At 42.2% G+C, this 19,987-nt stretch overlaps 2 protein-coding genes across 2 annotated transcripts; one reads left to right on the top strand and one right to left on the bottom strand.

Annotated features, from left to right (window-relative positions):
- The first annotated feature begins 191 nt into the window (after nucleotides 1–191).
- ccdc191 (coiled-coil domain containing 191) lies at nucleotides 192–13,272 on the top strand. The gene is made up of 17 exons (XM_072450844.1): nucleotides 192–288; nucleotides 397–490; nucleotides 909–1,044; nucleotides 1,143–1,295; nucleotides 1,431–1,609; nucleotides 1,709–1,932; nucleotides 2,419–2,560; nucleotides 2,647–2,837; nucleotides 2,930–3,179; nucleotides 4,123–4,532; nucleotides 6,377–6,468; nucleotides 6,794–6,876; nucleotides 7,081–7,182; nucleotides 7,303–7,446; nucleotides 8,385–8,537; nucleotides 8,712–8,866; nucleotides 13,069–13,272. Exons 2-17 carry the CDS (start codon nucleotides 422–424, stop codon nucleotides 13,208–13,210), a joined length of 2,625 nt encoding a protein of 874 aa, XP_072306945.1. The 5' UTR covers nucleotides 192–288; nucleotides 397–421; the 3' UTR covers nucleotides 13,211–13,272.
- Nucleotides 13,273–14,348: 1,076 nt separating this feature from the next.
- zdhhc23b (zDHHC palmitoyltransferase 23b) lies at nucleotides 14,349–19,796 on the bottom strand. Its single transcript, XM_072450843.1, has 5 exons — nucleotides 19,711–19,796; nucleotides 17,244–17,398; nucleotides 16,138–16,821; nucleotides 15,702–15,869; nucleotides 14,349–14,687 (listed from the first exon to the last, which is right to left on the bottom strand). Exons 2-5 carry the CDS (start codon nucleotides 17,378–17,380, stop codon nucleotides 14,414–14,416), a joined length of 1,263 nt encoding a protein of 420 aa, XP_072306944.1. The 5' UTR covers nucleotides 17,381–17,398; nucleotides 19,711–19,796; the 3' UTR covers nucleotides 14,349–14,413.
- Nucleotides 19,797–19,987: the final 191 nt, after the last annotated feature.

The raw sequence follows: 19,987 nt of genomic DNA, 5'->3' as shown, positions 1-19,987 counted from the left end.
CCCTAACCTTAACCCGGCGCGGTCAAATAGCGCAGCAGTTTCAGGAGCCGCGGCACAAAATAAAATGGCAGTTTCGGCCGCGCGCCGTGGCTCTGTAGACACTCCCTATTTTTTTAGTTTCATTTGGTTTGACGTTTTTTTCATAAACATACACACTCAACAATATAATTAGGCTGTCGGATTGGTTTTAATAATTTCAATATTTTGTGAGAAACTTTCACACACATGTTGCTATGGTTACCAGAGGACACCTGACCGAATCCAAACCAACAAGCCTCTAACCAGACCGTAGCGTTAGCAGTAGCACACAAGTTAACGTTGACTCGAATTATGTTCTCTTACTTGGCTAACTAATGTTAACATACTAAAAGACTATATAAATAAGGTTTTAGCCAGCGTGTCGTGCTCTTTCTGATTAGAAATGGCATATAATGGATATAATCCTAATCTATTCAGGTTGAAGTTTGGAAAGAAAACATCTTTTGAAAAGGTAACGTATGTGCTCTGGGCTTTCATTAGCTAACGTTCGTTGACTCAATTGCGTTTCAATTTACACATTTCAATAAAAAACACCATTATTTTAATACCTCATTGGGTTACTAATTAATTTGTTAATTAATATATTATTACTACTTCATAGTGCATCCGAAGTAGGAAAAAAAACACGGTGTCATCAAATGAATAATACTAATTAAGCCTTATGGTATTTTCCTGTGGATGTAACAATAGGTAGTTATTAACGCTATATAACATTAAGCAAATGTTCACAATTCTCTTGTAGATGCTTTTGTGGTAATATTATAATATTGAATATTGAGTGTTAATATTGATCAGTGGCGAAAGGTATATTTAAAAAATCTACTGACATATCGATTTTTAAAATGTATTAAATTAATATTTTTCTTCAGCGGGTAGAAACGGCTTCCGAGTTTGCTGTGTCTGAAGTTTTTCCCCAGAAGAAACCTAATTTACCCTCACATGAACTGGTCATGCCACTGCAAAGCTCTGCCCAGTTAAAGGATCATGATGATGCTTACAGTGAAGGTAGGTGAATGAGTTCTCCAGAAGTGTTATCCCTATAATAGAGCTGAGGCTTTGCAGCACCAGGCTCAAAACTGACACTGTGCTTGTTTTGTTCCCAGCTCAGGCCCTTCTAGGTGATTGGCTGCACAGCAAATTGCGACTGGAGCTAGACATGGATGAAGAAGATGACCCCACCTTTTCTGCTGAGAAAAGCAGTCCTGTTGCTTTGGATATTTGCACAGCAACAGCTCCTAACTACACCAACTTTGATGGTACCTGATTGTCCAAAAAACTGCTCTGTCACACCTAACTTGTCATTTAATTCATATTAGATTCACAGTTAATTTTTGACATAGACGGAAGTCCCTTACTTTACCTACTGTTTATTTATTTCCTTAATTTGAAAGATTTGTACAGCTGTTTGACCAATGAAGAGGAGAGCAGGACCATTAACAACTTTTTAGAAAAACTAATGGAACAAGAGGTGCTAGATTCTGCAATGATGGACCAGTTAGCGATGGATGTTGGACAAACAAGGAAGAAGTTCAGAAACCCAGCCATCTCAATGGAAGCAAGACACAAGCAGGTGCCAATATCAGACCATTTCAATTACTGTGTTCCCAAAAATACATCTTATTCCCCTGTGAGTGGATGACTAACTAATTGCTGGGTTTTGCTTCTGAAGGTGCGCGAGAACAACGCCCGACGGGAGGCTGAGAGGCAGAGGCAGCAGAGAGAGCGAGATACTCTGCAGGGGGCAAGAGAAGAGGCCAGGAGGAGGGATAGGGAGGTGGAACTGAAGAGGAGGCAACATGCTCGCAGACAGGAGGACTTGATTCAGCAGGAGATGGTCAGACTGCATCAGGAGATGGAAGAGCGACGGTGCACCCAACAGCTAGCTCGACAGAGGTATGGTGGTATCCATGGTGAACTCAGGCCTCAGATGAACACTCTTCTATATCTAAAATTACCTATTACACGGTGCAGCCTGATTGCACCGTGTGTGATCTTAGCTTAGCCACCTTGACCCAACACCACTATGGGCCGCATGTCCCTGTGGGGGGAATATAAGCCCATGGCTAGCATTATAAAGCTGTTGTTGTATAACTGTTTGTCAGCATCTGGGTACTGGCCGCAGCCGCTGCCACAGCTGCAATTTCAACCAATGTGCACATCGTTGCATGAGGCACTCTATTATTCTTTTAAAGCAATTACATAACTATAACCATTGAAATATCTTTTTCACCAAACAAAACTCTGACTTGTTATATAACACAATGTATTTTAAGACAGTGTCACCTTTGGGGTTCATTTAAAATGCCAAAGAAAAATGGCAAACTTGTCTGATGTTTTGAAATTACAAGGGTTTTTTTGTAATCTGTCCTTATTCCACAGGGAAAGAGAGCGTGCAGAGAGGGCTGTTTCCAAAAATCCACTGTGTGTCACTCTGATTCCCACAGGGTGTCAGAAAATGGATCAGCAACAACTGTGTATAGAGCAACAGGTTCGAACACTGCTCTATATGCACAACATTAAGGTATGTTTCTACACTGAAATTAAACTTTTTATAACATATTTAATTTCATTAAGAGCCCTACTTGTGTTCTGTCATGAATATTTTAGTGTCTGCAAAGTCATTTCACTGGCTGGTTTTCACTGGTGTTGAACCAAAGGATTCGCATGGGCAAGGCCAAGACTGTGTGTGAGTGGAGGAGGAAACTGAAAGTGTGGCGGGCTTGGCGGGCCCAAGTGTTTCTGAAACAACAGAAACGAGAGCTGGAGAGAACTGAGGAGGAATTACGAGCAGAGAATAGGTAAGGACAAGAGAATAAACAGCATATAAAATAATAAACCTGAAATATTAAAGTATTAGTCAATCTCATATAATTATAACCTGTCCCTTTAGACACTACCTTTTGGCTGTGCAGAATGACAAGACACGGTTGTTGCGGCGTTTCCTGTATGGGTGGCAGGTATGGACTAAGATGGAGAGGGAGCAACAAAAATTTTTTAGCCAGCAGCAGGAAACTCACCGCAAGGTGGACGCATTCATAAATGCAGTGACACGTGGCCAACTCTGGGCTACACAAAACCCATCCTGTCAGCCAGTAATGGCTCCAACAGAGACAACCACCCAAACTCAAACTGAGCACAAGGTAAGACTCAGACCATTTCAACTCATTACCAACAACTCACAAAGAAAAACACAGTGTAAGGTCTAATAGCTTTAGAGACCTATGATGAGATGTTTCAAGGCTCTGACAAATGGGGAACATTGTGAAAATGTTTAGAATTCCAATGATAGTAAATGATCCATGAGCCAGTGGAGACTAGCTTAAGGGACTGAAGCAGGAAAACAGAATGGAGTTCACCAGCGAGCACACCTATGTAAGAGGAAGCCTGGGGCTTAACAGCCAATGCGCTCAACTGAAGCAATTAAACTGAGAAAAAGTACAATACCGGTACACATTTTAGACTTAGAGTTTCTTCAAGAGCCTTTTAACTATTGAGTGTGTTTTCAAAAGGAAAAGTAATTGTTGCAACAACACCATATATATCTAACTAACCCTTTTTCTTAGTAAAGAATACACATCGTTTTTTCACCCCCTACAATCACTTTTTTATTTGTAAATAAAAAATATATGTGTATATGTGTGTGTGTGTGTGTAACTACTATGGAATTACTATGATGTTCATCTGAACTTGGCTCTAGCAGTGTAGTGATATGATACATGCACTGCCCAATAGCTTGGCCCAGTGTGTCTGCACATTAAAGAAGAATTACTTCAGGGTCACAGCATCAAACTGTCTAGAAAAAAATGAAAAGACCCTCCCAAGGTTTGAAATAATCAATCAAATCTAAGTGGAATATTATAATATTACAGTGAATCCTTGAACACTTGGTAATCAATCTCTAGGTGACACTAATAAGGTATTATTTATTGTTACGTGCTTTAAATTACCATGAAGACCAACTTGTGGTTTAGATACTCTTATTTTCTGTTGTTACGAAAATGAGCAGGGCAGTGTTTTACAAATACAATAAATTAACTAATTAGGACCAACTAATTTTACTTACCCGTTTCTATGTCCCTTTAGGAACCCCGTCAAAATAAACACGCTTCTTATGCATCTCTGGTACATCAGGATAAAAACCCAGGGGCCAACATGACTCCCGTGACCCTGCCCACGGAACCATGGCAGATAAGCCGTCAACATGTGGCCCCCACTGGAGCTGAGATCCGGAGGGCACTGCAGAAAGACAGGAGTTCAGTCTGTCTGAAAAACCAGACTACACCAGGAGCCCGCTTTGAGCACAGACATATCCTACAACAACAGATCATCTCACAGCAGAAGAAACTCCTGAAGGAACAACAAGAGCAAATAGTACAACTGAAGAAGGAGCAGCAGTTAACGGGCTTCGAGTTTGAAGGGCAAAAAACAGAACAGTTGGCAAGTGTATCAGGTACGAGGCCAAGGATCCACAAGTCTGAGCCCAGAGAGCAAAGGTAACTCCTGCAAATGTTTACAACATTTCAAAATTATTCATCTGAATTACAAAGGTCACCTCATAATTTTACACTGTATGCTACAGCTACAATTGAACAATAGTTATGGTTTATAAAACTCTAAAACCTTTAGCATGAAAGATTGACTGCTCCATCTGAATTTTCAGCATTACTTCAGAATAAAAACATCTACCTTCAAAAACAAGACTTGCCATTTTCAACAGCTTTTTAAAGGACCATTATTGGTTAAAAGCTTTCTAAAGTGGCACGGTTATAGATAAAAAGTATCAGAAACATTTGCTATAGACATTTTAAGGTCCCATAACATGCAAAATCAACTTTTCAGAGCTTTTAACCTTCTTACATTGCTATTTGTGCTTCATATATGTACCCAGTGTTTTTTTCATTGATTCCCGCAGTTTTTAGCTATAGTACAGTACAGACTCTCCTTTCCTCGAATCTCCAAACTGACGGGGGGTGGGTGCAAGACCACGTCATAAGGGCAAGCACGCGTCACCAGCCTCACGCGCCGCCTGCCTGCGCTGGAGCCCCGGAGAATAAACGCTGTAGAATAACATGTTTTATTCAGGCGTAGAGCCTTTGATCAAAATTGGGACTTGTGAACCATGGGACCAGTGGGCTTGGAGATATCTGGAAGAGTCGTGATTTAGGCATAAAATATGGATCTGAGTTGATTGATCGCAGCTTTTCTAAATATTGACCTCTGTGTAGCTCATCCAAGGAGTTTGTGGCCTCTGAAAGCACTGGGGGCTCCATAATGTACGTTTGAGATCACTTTCCACGCTCTATCAGTGCAAAGGAACACAACAAGTGACGGCAATGTATGACAAGGGGACCGGCCCCGTCGTCTTTCACCGCCGCTAGAATCGAAAACGTGATTATTGAGTTAGTTTGTTTACACCCCCACCGTCTCCGGGGTGGGCGGGGCACACACGCGCTCTCTGAGACTACGTCACGGGTGGGCGGGGCACACACGCTCTCGCTGAGACTAAGTCACGGGTGGGCGGGGGAGCCAGATCGCTCTTCGCAAGGGTGGGGGCGAATATCAAACCAAGCCGTTTGCATTTCCGGGTTGGTGAGGGGGTCCAAGGTCTGGGTGATATTTCTTAACTATTATGTTATGGGTGTTGCACAACCCTTATTATTATCAAATATACACTTAGGATAGACTATGAAACGTGAAAAAAAGCATGATATGGCACCTTTAAAGACATTTTATTTTTATCTAAAAAGCATTTATCATTTTTTTCCTCTTCTTTAATAGGATACTTATTAATTTGATATGAATTGTCTACTCCAGTGGTTCCAAAGGTGGGGTCTGGGGCACCCTAAATCATTCATTTTAGGTTTACATTTAAAAAGAAAAACATAAAATAGTCTTTTAAACAAATTGTAATTGCCTCTTTGGATCAATAAGATAAAATAAGATCACCTTTAATTGTCCCACAATGGGGAAATTTAAGTGTTGCAACAGAGTATGTACAGAAGTATAATAATTAAAAAAACAGATAACTTAAAAAACACCCTTGTAGAAAAACTTATAAAACACCTCTTATACTGTTAATAAAAATAATAATGACAATAATTACACTCTTATTTACAGCTGTTATATGGACAGAGAATAGGAGGGCCGCAGCGCTACAGACTGTGGAAGCGGCTTGTCTACTCTATACTAAACACGTTGCACCTTTAACCGAGTTCACACAAAAAAGTCCAGCAGCTAATTTAAATTCATGACTTCCTGTTGCTTTGAGTGGAAACCTGCCAGAATAACAGTAAAGTCAAGTCAATGTTATGACAGAGCTTTTCTTTCTGTGTTTCAGGGCACCAGAGGTTGGTGGACAGCCTGACACTCAATGTGGCGCACAGAAGAAAACTGTCACACGGCAGACTTGTCCTCATGCAATCATCACTGGTCAGTTCACTCAAAGTTTAATAGAGAGCATTAAAAAGCATGCTGTATAAATGTATTTAGGCTTATCTCCTTGCAAACATATGGAGATGACATGCCCCAGCGCGTCGCTATGAAAGAAAATTGCATTGACCACAAGCCTCATGTCTATTGCCTTGAAGTCCAGCTCTGCAACAATAGCAGCTACTATGTATTTACCTTGACAAAGAGTTTGCTGTTGAGAATCTAAAAGGGCAAAGAAAGTTAGGATGCACATGTCACCCTGAGAACTCTGAAGAGGAACATCAGAGAAGTACCATGGGCTGAGTTCACCTTCCTCTTTTTGAAGCTATGGAGGCACGAGCGCGTCAGCGGGCAGAGCGGAGGAAACAAGTCGAAGAAATCAAGAAAAGGAAAGAAGACGAGAAGTTGGTGAGCTATTTCAAAGTCATCCCACGGTAACGATTTATACCAAAGTTGTTGCTGTTTGAGCCATCTGAGGAAAATGCGGTATTATTTCTTTAAATGCGTTAGTGCAGTTCTCCATACAGTATTCATTGTCTTCCAGTGCCTTTGTATTAGCAGGACATGTCATAATGTCACCACTGCACTGCTGAAAAATACATGACTTTTCAGGCTGAGATGAAAGCGGCAGAAGAGCAGCAGCAGCGAGAAGAGGAAGAGGAGAAACGCAGAGCAGCGCAGAGGAGGAGAGAGGAGAGGAGACTGGAAAGAGAGGTGACACATTTTTCACAGCTCGTAATGAATAGCCCATAACAAACTGTAAGATACGAATCAAACTGAAGGACTTGAGTATGAGTGATGCGCGTGTGTGTGTGTGTGTGTGGCACTGTGCAGAGGGAAGAGGAGAAACAGAAGCAGCTCAAAAGACAACAAGAGCTGATGTCTCTGGCCCGTCAACACTACCTTCGTACGCTCTTACATCGGCGGGGATTGGCTCCATGGGTACGCCTGGTTCAGCTGACACAGGCCAACATGCAGGTAACATCCATAGTGCTGTCAATTTCAACTGTCTTTGAGCCTAAACACAAGCACTAACTCCAAATATTTCACAAACCCAGAAGGGACCGTTTGATCAATGCCTTTCACAGAAGCGTAAAAAAAATCACATTTTAACAGTTCTGGAGTGCTCCAAGCTTGAAACGTTGCGAAATATGAATGTTTAAACGCTGTGTGTAAATGGATTACTCATTTAAATATAAGATGCAGTTTACACATACTTTGGAGCTTGGAAGCATAGACGTAACCATTAAGTTCACGCTGATTGAGTTTATTAAAGTGGTTATAGGGCCAGTCTCCAAAAGGTTGGATATTTGTGATGGCACTAATATGATCAGTTAGCATCAGGCTTTCCAATTTGTGCATAAAAATTGAGTAATTCTATCTAGCATATTTAGTTGCTTAGTACTGCCTGTATAAATGGTTTGGGATGCAAGAAGGATCTGTCAGTTTTAGCAGTCTTGGTCAACACCAGAAATGAGAACACAAATAGCACTTTCTAAATATGAACTACAATTATTATGACTCACCGTGATGTTTTCTCTTTTTGCTGTGATGTGGTACCTACAAATTCAATAGTTCTTCTGTTCAGATGTTTACTCTAATGCGTATTGTGTAATTTCTCCATAACAAACATGTGCATCAAATAGGTGTTGTAAGAAGTGATGAACAGTGACAAAAGAGTCCGCGAAACATCTCCTTTGTATTCACCTGGCATCTTCTTGCACTTGCATCTCTCAGATTATCACACACATACTTCATTGCAAACAGATCATCTTGTTTCACTGCAAATCCTTCCAAGATGTGAGCTTCTCTTCAACAATCCCATTCCTTTAACACACTCCATTGTCTTCACTTTGGCACATGTATGGGCGCAGTTTATCAGCGCAAATCAACGCTTTTCTTTTGTTCCCCGCCAGCTGGCCCAGAGTCACCACAATCTATCCCTCCTGAGGCAGTGCACATTCAGCTGGCAGCGCACAACACGAGAGTCCCTGTCTGAGAAAGAAGCTTCTGCTGACCAACTGCACCAGCACTTTCTGCTCCGAAGGAGCTTATGCCGTTGGCAAAATGTGAGTGTCGCACACACACAACCATTTAAACTCAAGATTTATCATATATGATTATATATATATATATATATATATATATATATATATATATATATATATATTATAATTAAATACTACACAGGAACAGATTTAAAGTACAAATAATATTTGTTATTGTATTCTGCCCCCCTCTAGTTAATGGATTTGCAGATGATTCAGGAGGAGAGAGCCGAGCGGTTCTACCGTGTTCGCACTCTTAGGAGGGTTCTGAAGGCTCTGCAACATTTCATGGCCCAGGAGAAGCTGCTGGAGTGGGACCACCAGGAGGCGGCTGAGAAGCACAACTGCAGGTCAGTGACCTGTGATTTCTCATAAGTAGTATTATGGGTGTATAAGCTTTCTGACTGGTGCCATTTGGAAGTGTTAATACTTAATTAAATCAACTTCTTGAAATGCAAAAGCAGCAATCATTATTCAGAGTCAGACCAGCTGCAGTGAACATGCTGTGTGAATGTAATTTATGCATCATAATCTAAATGAAACAGGTGCTCGAGTACACACTCAACTCTCTTTAAACATTTATGGGTTCTCTCCAGTATTTAATTTAATATGTAACAAATTATAACATTTCAAGTTGTCTTGGTACAATAGTTGGTTATGATTGCCTGTTTGACATGCATTAAGTTTTCATAGTAGAAAAAGCTTCAGTTGTAGTCATCTGGACTCAGTTTGAAAAAATAGACGTTTCGACTCTCATCCAAGAGTCATTGTCAATAAAAGAATTTAGATCGAGAACTCCGATATTAATACTGTTCTGTGGTAAGACCCGCCCATTGGGAGGAACCTTCCTGAAGTAGAAAGAGTTGTTTGTTTCAACAGAAACTCCCCCCTTGTATCTACCGAGCTAGCCTATTCAGAATTTTAATGGGCTCTTAGAATCCTCTTTGTCTTTGTGAGACCCTGGCTCAACCACCCTGAGTACCTGATTAGCATCTAAATGTCCTGGTCCTGGTCCTCTACCTTTCCAGGGGTTCAGTATTCCATTATAGATACCAGGAAGATTGAATCTGAGCCCTCCATTTCTGTTTAAAGAAGGTCTTTCTTTTTTAACAAAAGAAAGACCTCTTTCAAACCATCTTTTCTCCCTGCTTAAAACTTTCACCTCACCTTCTTCAAACGAGTGATTAGAGGCTTCAAGATGGAGATGCACGGCGCTCTGTGGTCCTGAACTTGTATTTCTCCTGTGCTGATAGAGCCTCTTGTGTAGAGGCTGTTTTGTCTCATCTATGTAACGTTCTTTACAGCTTTCTTCACTGCATTGGATCGAATAAACTACATTGCTCTGTTTTTGAGTCGGCAACTTGTCCTTAGGGTGAACCAGTTTTTGTCTTAAAGTGTTTCCTGGTTTAAAATAAACAGGGACTTCTTGTTGTCTAAAAATTCTCTGCAGTTATTCCGACAGGCCAGACACATAAGGGATAGAAACACCCTTCCTTCTCTGTTCAGTTTCACTTTTGTCCTGCTTCTTGGTTCTCTTCACTCTGTTGAGAGCCCAAGCGGGGTAACCACAGGCTGAGAGGGCATTTCGGACATGTTTTTCCTCTTTCTTCTTGGGCCTAAAACCTTGGATTTAGTTCGGGAACTCGAATCTGTAGCCAGGAAACTAGCAGACAACAGGAATCACCTGAGGTTCAATCTTAGATGCAGACAGAACAACATGATCATGATCCCGAAGAGCCTGCAGATCAAATCACCGGTCAGAGGACACAGAGCAGTGAAGATTTGGAGAAGGAGCCTTATGCAGATGCTCAGTGAAAGGATCCAGGAAAACAACGTCAGAATTGATAAATTGAAAGACAGAACAGGAACTTTACAGGAGAAATTAACCAGCATACTCCCTGAAGAAGCTTTCAAAAGAGTGCTGGATTTTACACAGACAGCACAAGAAGCACAGCACAGGAAGAGCAAAGGACGCCAAATCAATAAGTTCAACATTCTTTTGAACAAAGAGAATGCAGGTGAGGTCGAGCTAGACATTAGGACTGAGACAGACAAATTAGCGACCAGCAAAAACAATTGGATTAAGAACCTATCAGATCGTGTTCTGACACAGGCAGAAAAGGAGGTGCTCTCTAAAGGTCTCAACTTTTCTGTCACCTCTAAACACATCCCTACAGAGGACTACATCACAGCCACTGAAACGGCAATTAGGAACAACAAAATGACTGAATCGGAGGCTGCAGACCTGAGGTTACGTGTCACAGCGACCCTGAAGAGTGCCAAACCACCTCCTTCAAATATCACATCTGAAGAGAGAAAAGCACTTTCAGCACTGGAAAAAGATCATAGCATCAACATCCTCCCAGCAGACAAGGGACGTTGCACTGTGATTCTTAACGCAGCTGATTACGAAGCCAAAGTCCACACCCTCCTCGAGGACACGACCACATACAAGCGCTTGAAAAGAGATCCGACCAGTGGCTACAAGAAGAAAGTGATAGACTGTTTACAAAGGCTGGAAAAAGAGGAAGTGATAGACCGGCCTCTGTATTACAGACTGTATCCTGGGGAAGCCATGCCTTGCATTTATGTCCTTCCAAAAAATACACAAAAAGGATGTTCCACTCAGACCCATAGTGTGCAGCACAGATTCCATCACTTACAATGTGGCCAAGCATTTAACAACTATATTGGCTCCGCTTGTGGGGAATTCGGAACATCATGTGGAAAACACGCACAACTTTGTGGATAAAGTGAAACATCTCCAACTGGACCCAGATGACCTCATGGTTTCATATGATGTTGTGTCCCTGTTCACCTGCATCTGACCTCTGATGCAGTAGCAGCGGTGAGGATCAGACTGCAGGAAGACACCACCCTACAGGAAAGGACCAAACTGACACCTGAACACATATGTAAACTGTTGGACATCTGTCTGAACACCACCTACTTTCAATTCCGGGGACAATTTTACAGACAGATTCATGGCTGTGCCATGGGCTCGCCCGTCTCTCCCATAGTGGCCAACCTGTACATGGAGCACTTTGAGAAGAAGGCACTGGCCTCAGGCATAGCCCCAAAACTGTGGCTTCGCTATGTCGATGATACGTTTGTAACAATCAAGGAACAAGAGCTGGAAACCTTCTCTGATCACATCAATGCTGTGGACCCACATATCAGGTTTACAAGAGAAGGCGCTAAGGAGAATCGCTTGGCCTTTCTTGATTGTTCCACGATCAGAGGAGAGGACGGAAAACTCCAAATAGAAGTATATAGGAAACCTACACACACGGACCAGTACCTGCTCTTTGGTTCCAACCACCCACTACAGCACAAGCTGGGTGTGATCAGAACCTTACAACACAGAGCTCAAGGTGTGCCCACCAGCTCAGAGGGCAAGAAGAAAGAGGAAAAACATGTCCGAAATGCCCTCTCAGCCTGTGGTTACCCCGCTTGGGCTCTCAACAGAGTGAAGAGAACCAAGAAGCAGGACAAAAGTGAAACTGAACAGAGAAGGAAGGGTGTTTCTATCCCTTATGTGTCTGGCCTGTCGGAAAAACTGCAGAGAATTTTTAGACAACACGAAGTCCCTGTTTATTTTAAACCAGGAAACACTTTAAGACAAAAACTGGTTCACCCTAAGGACAAGTTGCCGACTCAAAAACAGAGCAATGTAGTTTATTCGATCCAATGCAGTGAAGAAAGCTGTAAAGAACGGTACATAGGTGAGACTAAACAGCCTCTACACAAGAGGCTCTATCAGCACAGGAGAAATACAAGTTCAGGACCACAGAGCGCCGTGCATCTCCATCTTGAAGCCTCTAATCACTTGTTTGAAGACGGTGATGTGAAGGTTTTAAGCAGGGAGAAAAGATGGTTTGAAAGAGGAGTCAAGGAAGCTATTTTTGTTAAAAAAGAAAGACCTTCTTTAAACAGAAATGGAGGGCTCAGATTCAATCTTCCTGGTATCTATAATGGAATACTGAACCCCTGGAAAGGTAGAGGACCAGGACCAGGACATTTAGATGCTAATCAGGTACTCAGGGTGGTTGAGCCAGGGTCTCACAAAGACAAAGAGGATTCTAAGAGCCCATTAAGATTCTGAATAGGCTAGCTCGGTAGATACAAGGGGGGAGTTTCTGTTGAAACAAACAACTCTTTCTATTTCAGGAAGGCTCCTCCCAATGGGCGGGTCTTACCACAGAACAGTATTAATATCGGAGTTCTCGATCTAAATTCTTTTATTGACAATGACTCTTGGATGAGAGTCGAAACGTCTATTTTTTCAAACTGAGTCCAGATGACTACAACTGAAGCTTTTTCTACTATGGAACACGCCTGGACGAATGAGGGATTACACCGACATTAAGTTTTCATGTGTATGGGCACTGGGTTATTCCCAATACCCGGTCAGCTGTCATTGTTGTTAAAACCCAAGTCACATTATGTCAAAATCTCATTAGATCTTGTTAACCTAGAGGTCCACATAATTTATTTTCTTGTGTCGCCCTTGTTCTGCTCCTGCCTGTCTCTTCATTTGGCTGCTCTCCAGACGGGTGTTGCAGCGATGGTTCCTGGCCTGGAGGCAGCTCCCCGTCCTGCTGCGAAGAGAGCGGGAGAAGGAGCAACGTCGGGAAAAGTTGATGCGAAAGGTAGCGGAGATTCTCCCGGATTTCTGCACCCATCCATCATAAATCATGTCAACCCAGTCTACACGAGACACAATAATATGTGTACACATACTCTTTAATACTTTTAATACTTCTTTAATCAAAATAAATGAAAAGTCTTTTATACAACACAACCCAATGATAATTCCTTTGAGGACCAATAAAACGGGACCAATAAAACAAAACGCTGAAAGGCTGACTCTCATTTCTCTGGCAGACATGAATTTGTATTGATTTACTTTTTTTTCCTTCAGCTGTGGTCTTATAGAGCTGTTAATTATTGGAATGAGCCTTGCTCATGCCTATTATTTCTCTGTCGTTCCAAATTATGAATGGAAGAGCAGGCTGTGAAACACTAATTAGCTATAATCTGGTGTGTACGATAATAAATAGCCATGATACATTCGATGACTCTGTACACTTGTATTGTGAAGAGAAGAAGCCAGTCCTCAAACACATTTTTGACATTTACCAAATATTATGTTTTCTATGTGAAAATGTCTCATTAATGAGTGCTCACTCATAAATACCCCTCGTCTTCAAGGCACTACAATACAAGATATCTGAGGACATATAAGTTCAAGAAGGACACTGAAGGTAAAAGATGTCGACTTTAGCAGCAACATAAAACATGGAATGAGGCAGTGAGCATTAGGGGTCACAGAGTCACAACAGCTGTAAAGAAAGAGGTGCCCGTTCTGTGTCACATAAAAGGCAGTCGATAGATCTTGTTATGGTATACCGTTATTGCTATGTGTCAGGCCAACATGAGGGGCAGGTCCCATGCTGTAGTAAACCAAAACAGCATTTAAGGCTGGCTAATAAGTCTTGGCAGGTCTCTCCAGGAGACCAATAAAGTGACAAGTTGAAGGGACCACGCTGTCATCCAGTGGACACAAACAGTACTGGAGCTGAAACTGTGGTTCTCAGCCAGGGGCTCGGGAAATGATGCAACATGGTTTTGAGGGGGGGTCTCTAGATGATATGAGGGGAAAATTTCAAATTGATACAATAGTGTTAAACAAGGCTTGACATCCACTCAAATGCAGTGTTAAATGTAGATTATTCTTTGGCTTACCAAAGTAATTTACTTAGGGCTATATGCTAATAATAAAATCAAACATTAGACACAAGGCTACTTAATCACTTTTTATGCTTGGGGGTAACACATGTCCAAACAGTTATTATTTTAGGGGTTGTGACTAAGAAAGGTTGAGAACCACTGCACTAAACCACATCAGCTGGAGTCAAAGAGTTGAGGTTCACTTCGTCTCCCATTGACAAAAAATAAGACCAGTTTAGCCAGAATCCTCTGGAGTAGACTTTAGTGTCTACAATGAGTCCCCAAAAGGTACTTGGAGCAGTTTTGTCCCGCACGGCCATTCGAGCCTCCCGCGCTGTCACATTGTAGCTAATGTTGATCAGCTGCACCAGGAGCAGGTGAAGCAGCCCTCCAGTCACTATGCTGCTGTACCATGCACAGGTGAAGCACAGCGCAGAGCTGGAACACACACAGGGATAAATATGAATAGGCTTTGAATTTTTGGATTAACTGATTTTCTGTCTGTTGCAAAACACCAGGACCACAAATGTATCACTATAGACCAGGGAGGGTAGAGAAAAAAAAAGAGGAAGAACACTAACATATTGGCTTGGCAGAACAGATGAGTTGCGAGTATCCCCCAGGGCAGCACTTTGTACAGAGTGAGCGCTCTTCCAGTTTTGTTTCTTTTATGGCAACATTCGCCTATAATCCAGGGGTGGGAAATTATTTTTTTCCCTGAGAGCCATATTTGAATCCAGGTAATTGCACTTTTTTTTATTTAATCTATTATTTCATTCATCATCATCATCATCATCATCATCATCATCATCATCATCATCATCATTAAGGACAGTGCATTAAGTGCAGACACATGTTCCATAGTTAAAACATAAAATAATAGAAATAAAATGAAAAACAATTATTATCAAATACTTGTGGGGGGGCAGATAAAAACAGGCCCCAGGGCCACATCTGAGGAAAGAATGGTGGCGAGAAAGCGGGAATATAAACAAAATGAATCCATATTACTGAAATAATAACTTATTTTAAAACATTAATTACATTTTTGTTAGTATTGTTCATAATTATTGTTGTATGTCACAGTTGAAACTGTTGTCTCTGTTGTTACTCACATAAAAAATAAATACGCTAAATAAAGTTATAAGATAAACTTGCACATTTTAGTTAACATTTGAAATTACGGGTGTCATTTTATAGCTGTATGTGTAGTTTATCAATAGGATTGGCTGGAATGATACTCCCTCAACTACTGTCGGCAAAGATGACCACTATTAATAGATGGCAATTTAGTTTCAAGTCTTTGCCTATGAGTGTCACCAAAGATAGTGGCACATAGTAAATTATTTAGGCTATTTTTATGAGCTTAACAACTCATCTGTTTGTGTCTTCAAGTGCCCTTCAGGAGTTACCATAACCTTAACCTGACCCAGCATGTGCTTGTTTTCTTACCTGAACTCGCTGTAGATCCCCGGGCAGTAGAGCAAAGCCGTCAAAATGTGTTGTTTTGGACAGACACTCCGTAGCACCAGGCAGATCCCATACAGAGAGGTCAACAGGAACGAGATGAGAGTTAGAACGAAGCTCAAGTGATTGGCCTGGCCCACACAGCTGTTAATCCTGTAGAGCAGAATCAGACTTTAACACTCCACCAGACACTGAGCAGTAATAAACGCAACCGCTGTAACTTTCTTCATTACGCTTTCAAAAATCTGTCACTACAAATGTCTGGTCAACTTTTCACATTAAAACTGTATTTTCTAAACTATAAAAAAACGCAGAAATTAGTATTTATGGTGCAATGCTGACTTGAACCCATAAATTTGGGCTTTGAGCAAGCTAGAAGAAAAGGCACCCGTGATTCTGATTGTATTTGAGTGTGACCCACCAGACACAGTGGTGGTCCAGGCGCAGGACACAAATCCCACAGATCCGACAGTGTCCCGCCCGAGGAGGCCGCACCGTTCTGCACACGGGACACCAGTTTTTTCGATGACTTTCCTTCATCTCTCCATCCGTCGGGTCTGACACTGCCGTCCGCTCCATCAACATCACTTCATGTTTCCCCCCGTTGACAGCAGGATCCTTCTCCGGCAGAGGCGCGTAGTAAGTAACAGTGCTATGACAGGCCTCTCGGTTCGGCAACACCACACCGGGACCTTTCTTAGTTCGGATGAGCGCCGTCAGAGTGAAGATGACGCCAAGTGTTATTATAGCCAGCTGAACCGTGCCAACATCTCCGCGAGGCACCACCACAGTGACAAACAGGTAGTACATGTACGCCAGAGAGAAGAGAGCCAGGCTGAGGAAGAACAGCGTCCGCCCCTTTTTACGATGAGTGATGTAGTAATACCATAGCACCAGAACAGGCAGAGCGGTGAGCACCAGCAAGCCCAGCAGGAAGTGGAGAGCAGCGATGGCCAGGAGAACGGGCAGAAGTATGAGAGGAGGGATGATTGACAGGTCAATTTTCCTGGCTCCGCCCCTCAGCCAAGGCACCCGAATCCTGTCCGTCAAGACCTCGGCCACTCTAGAGAAGGAGTCCGGCTTCTGGGGCTCTCTTTTCAAAAACCTAGGGTAAAAGGTTTCGCCAAAATTACTTCTTGGGTGAGTTCACATGACATGACATTCTACTGCCCATAGTTTGTAATTGAAGTGAAGGACAGGTCACAATGATCATAATGCAGATATGTATATGTATATTTATATTTTTAAATGAATATCTATTAATGGGGCAGTTCACATTTTGTCAGAAAGTCTTCTTTATTACTGATGGCACCATCCAACTGGATTTTTGTTAGGATATTTTCTTTTTAAAAATTGATGCTTACATAATGATATTCAGATTCGTCTCAGTTGAGATTTGAGCATTGCAAAAAATGCGAATAGACTATAAAATTAACCACTAATACTGTGTAAATTCTGAACAACAATAGCGATGTTATACATTTTTCTATGTATTTTACATAATGCATATACATGTAGTTTGGTCACCTGTCACACACTTCATCCAGGTCCTCACAGTCACAGCAGCAGGCCGCCATATGACTGCGCTCTCCCAGTCCATTCACATATTCGCAGCAGCACAAAGTGTCCTCTTCCTCCAGCCCTTTCTTGGTTCTCTTTTTCATAATGGACAGTCTTTCATCCTGTTGATCATATCCACATCAGGATTGCACAGCAATTTGAAAATAAAATAATTCACTCTTCAATAAAAAGTAGTTTCTCTTCAGTCTTTACAAAGTCATGCCAAACAACAAGTACCACCACCCTCCTACACATACGTGCACATTCACACATGCACATGCACGCACATATATCATACATCAGTCAGGCTATAATTTATAGTACACTGAATATTGCTATCAACCTTCGAGTCTGTTTAGAAAGTATAGATGCAAGTTTGCCACTCTTCACTAATGTGCCATGAAAACATATATAACAGGTGGAGGGGTTATTGTCTGGCTACAGAATGTTGTTGTTGTTGTTGTTGTTGTTTTATGGCGGTTGACATCCGAGTGTTGCATTACCGCCAGACTTTATTCCTTAGACTTTGTCGTAGTCCTTGTTGTTGTTGTTGTTGTTGTTTTATGGCGGTTGGCATCCAATTGTTGCATTACCGCCAGACTTTATTCCTCAGACTTTTCGTAGTCCTCAGACTGTCGTAGTCCGTAAAAGTACTCCTTCCATTGCTTTGGTGTTACAAAGCCCATGAGGTCATGATATGTCTTTGTGACTAGAATAGTTGTTGTTGTTTCAGAGACCGACCGGCTTTATTCCAGGGAGACTCTTCTTCATCTTCCTCTCCTTCTTTGACGTTCGGTGCTTCCACCGTACAGCTTTATTCTTTAGGCTTCATTCTATAGGCTTTAATATTTCCACTGATGTCGCTGCTTGGTAGCCGTGCGTCTACGAGACTGGGCGAGGACAGGAGACCACCCCCACCCCCATCTCGTCACTCTGATCACTCTGACTCCCCACAAGCAGACCCCAATCACTCCGACTCCCATTTAGCGCCTTTAGCCTGTTTTCTATATCTGCCCAATCAAGCTCCTTTGTTCCAAGGAATCTCCCTGCAGCTTTAGCAATGATCCTGATCCTTTCAGTTCTGCTTTGAGTCTGAGCAGCACAGTTTACAACATCCACCATAAAAAGTACAAAATCCTCTCTATCCACAACCAGGGTATTCTCATTAATTCTGGAACCTGCACACTTGGGACCTCCACTCTTGAAACCTTCACACTTCTTGGGAGCCACGCTGGCCTTTCCCATTTCACCCTGGCTGGGAGCAGCGCTGGCTCCCCTCTCTGTATTTACTCTAAACTCATTACTTGAAACTTTCTTGACTGCATCTGCATAGGATATACCTTGAGAGACCTTTATTTTCTGCACCTCAGCAGCTCTTTTGCTAAACCTGCATCCCCCGTAGGCAGAGCTATGTTCTTCCCCACAGTTACAGCACTTCAGTTTTGCTCCCACGTCACACTTCCCATACTCGTGATCTCCTGCACATTTACCACATCTTTGCCTCCCTCTACAGACCGCTGCAATATGTTGTTGTTGTTGTTGTTGTTTTATGGCGGTTGACATCCGAGTGTTGCATTACCGCCAGACTTTATTCCTTAGACTTTGTCGTAGTCCTAAAAGTTCCTCTTCCAGTGCCTTGACTTCCCTGTTTTCTGGCGGTTGGTATCCATGTGTTACTACTGCTGGTTCTGTTTTAGTCCACGATACAAGGAAGAGGCAGTTCAAAGTAAAGAGTTTTGCTTTGACACACGGGCTTTACAGAGCATTAGTGATATAACCTTTGTCCAGGCAGGGCTCACTTCCTTGTGAGCCCTGCCTGGCTATGCCCAAAGCGCTGGCACTTAAAGCTACAGAATGTATTGTGTGTTGATGATCATATGGACATGGCTGGAGCAGTTCTTTGAATACACCAGTTCCAAAGTTCTTTGAACTTTGTTTCTCAAAATGTGGTACTGGGGCTTCTTCTGGTGGAACTCAGGGCCCATTTTAAGCTTTGTTTCCACTAGTTCCGGTCCCCCAGACCAGTTCACTTTAGAATATTTTAAATCTATATATTTCGTGTCCGTTTTAGTTATGAATCATGATCCGTCTATTGCACATAAGATTTTGTTTTGACGCAGTTTAGGCATGATTTAATCCAGGTTCAGGCCTATTTTAGACACGTTTTTAAGTGTCAAACTAGCCCTGGTGGTACGTGGGGGAAATCAAATATTGAACAAGTACTTAGATCCATGGTGTCAGTATGAGAGATGTATGAGAGCCGTGGGCCATTTTGTGATGCCACATGACTGATTCAAACTCTTTTGAGGGTGAATTTTAATCGTGTAAAGTAGTTAACACTGCTACACAGAAAAAAGTTTATTAAAACTGACTTGTTGCAACTCTTCCTACGTTTACTTGTTCATGTAATAAAAAATTTAAAGCGCTTACCTACCCAAGTAAACAAACACTGGGGCTGGATACCCACGGAACGGACCGCGGAACGACCCACGGAAATCTGCAGCGCTTCACATCGAAAGTGGGCTTTCTGTCGAGGCTGTTTGCCCGACGACACCGGTAAATTACCTTGAACTTGTGTTTATTACGTTAAGCAAGACAAACCGTTTCTCCCGGACTCGTCCTCCGCTCGTGTCATTACTTCCTCTTGACGTCAGAGGTGTCACTCCGCCCAGCGCTCATTCACGCAATCCAGACCACGTTCTGGGCGGAGC

The sequence above is a fragment of the Eucyclogobius newberryi genome, unplaced genomic scaffold (assembly GCF_026437365.1).
Source record: "Eucyclogobius newberryi isolate DKJ021-1_F unplaced genomic scaffold, fEucNew1.0.hap1 SCAF_18, whole genome shotgun sequence".
In the NCBI taxonomy this organism is placed as follows: domain Eukaryota; kingdom Metazoa; phylum Chordata; class Actinopteri; order Gobiiformes; family Gobiidae; genus Eucyclogobius; species Eucyclogobius newberryi.
The sequence above is the reverse complement of the archived record's forward strand: the minus strand, read 5'-3'. Positions and strand labels throughout refer to the sequence as shown.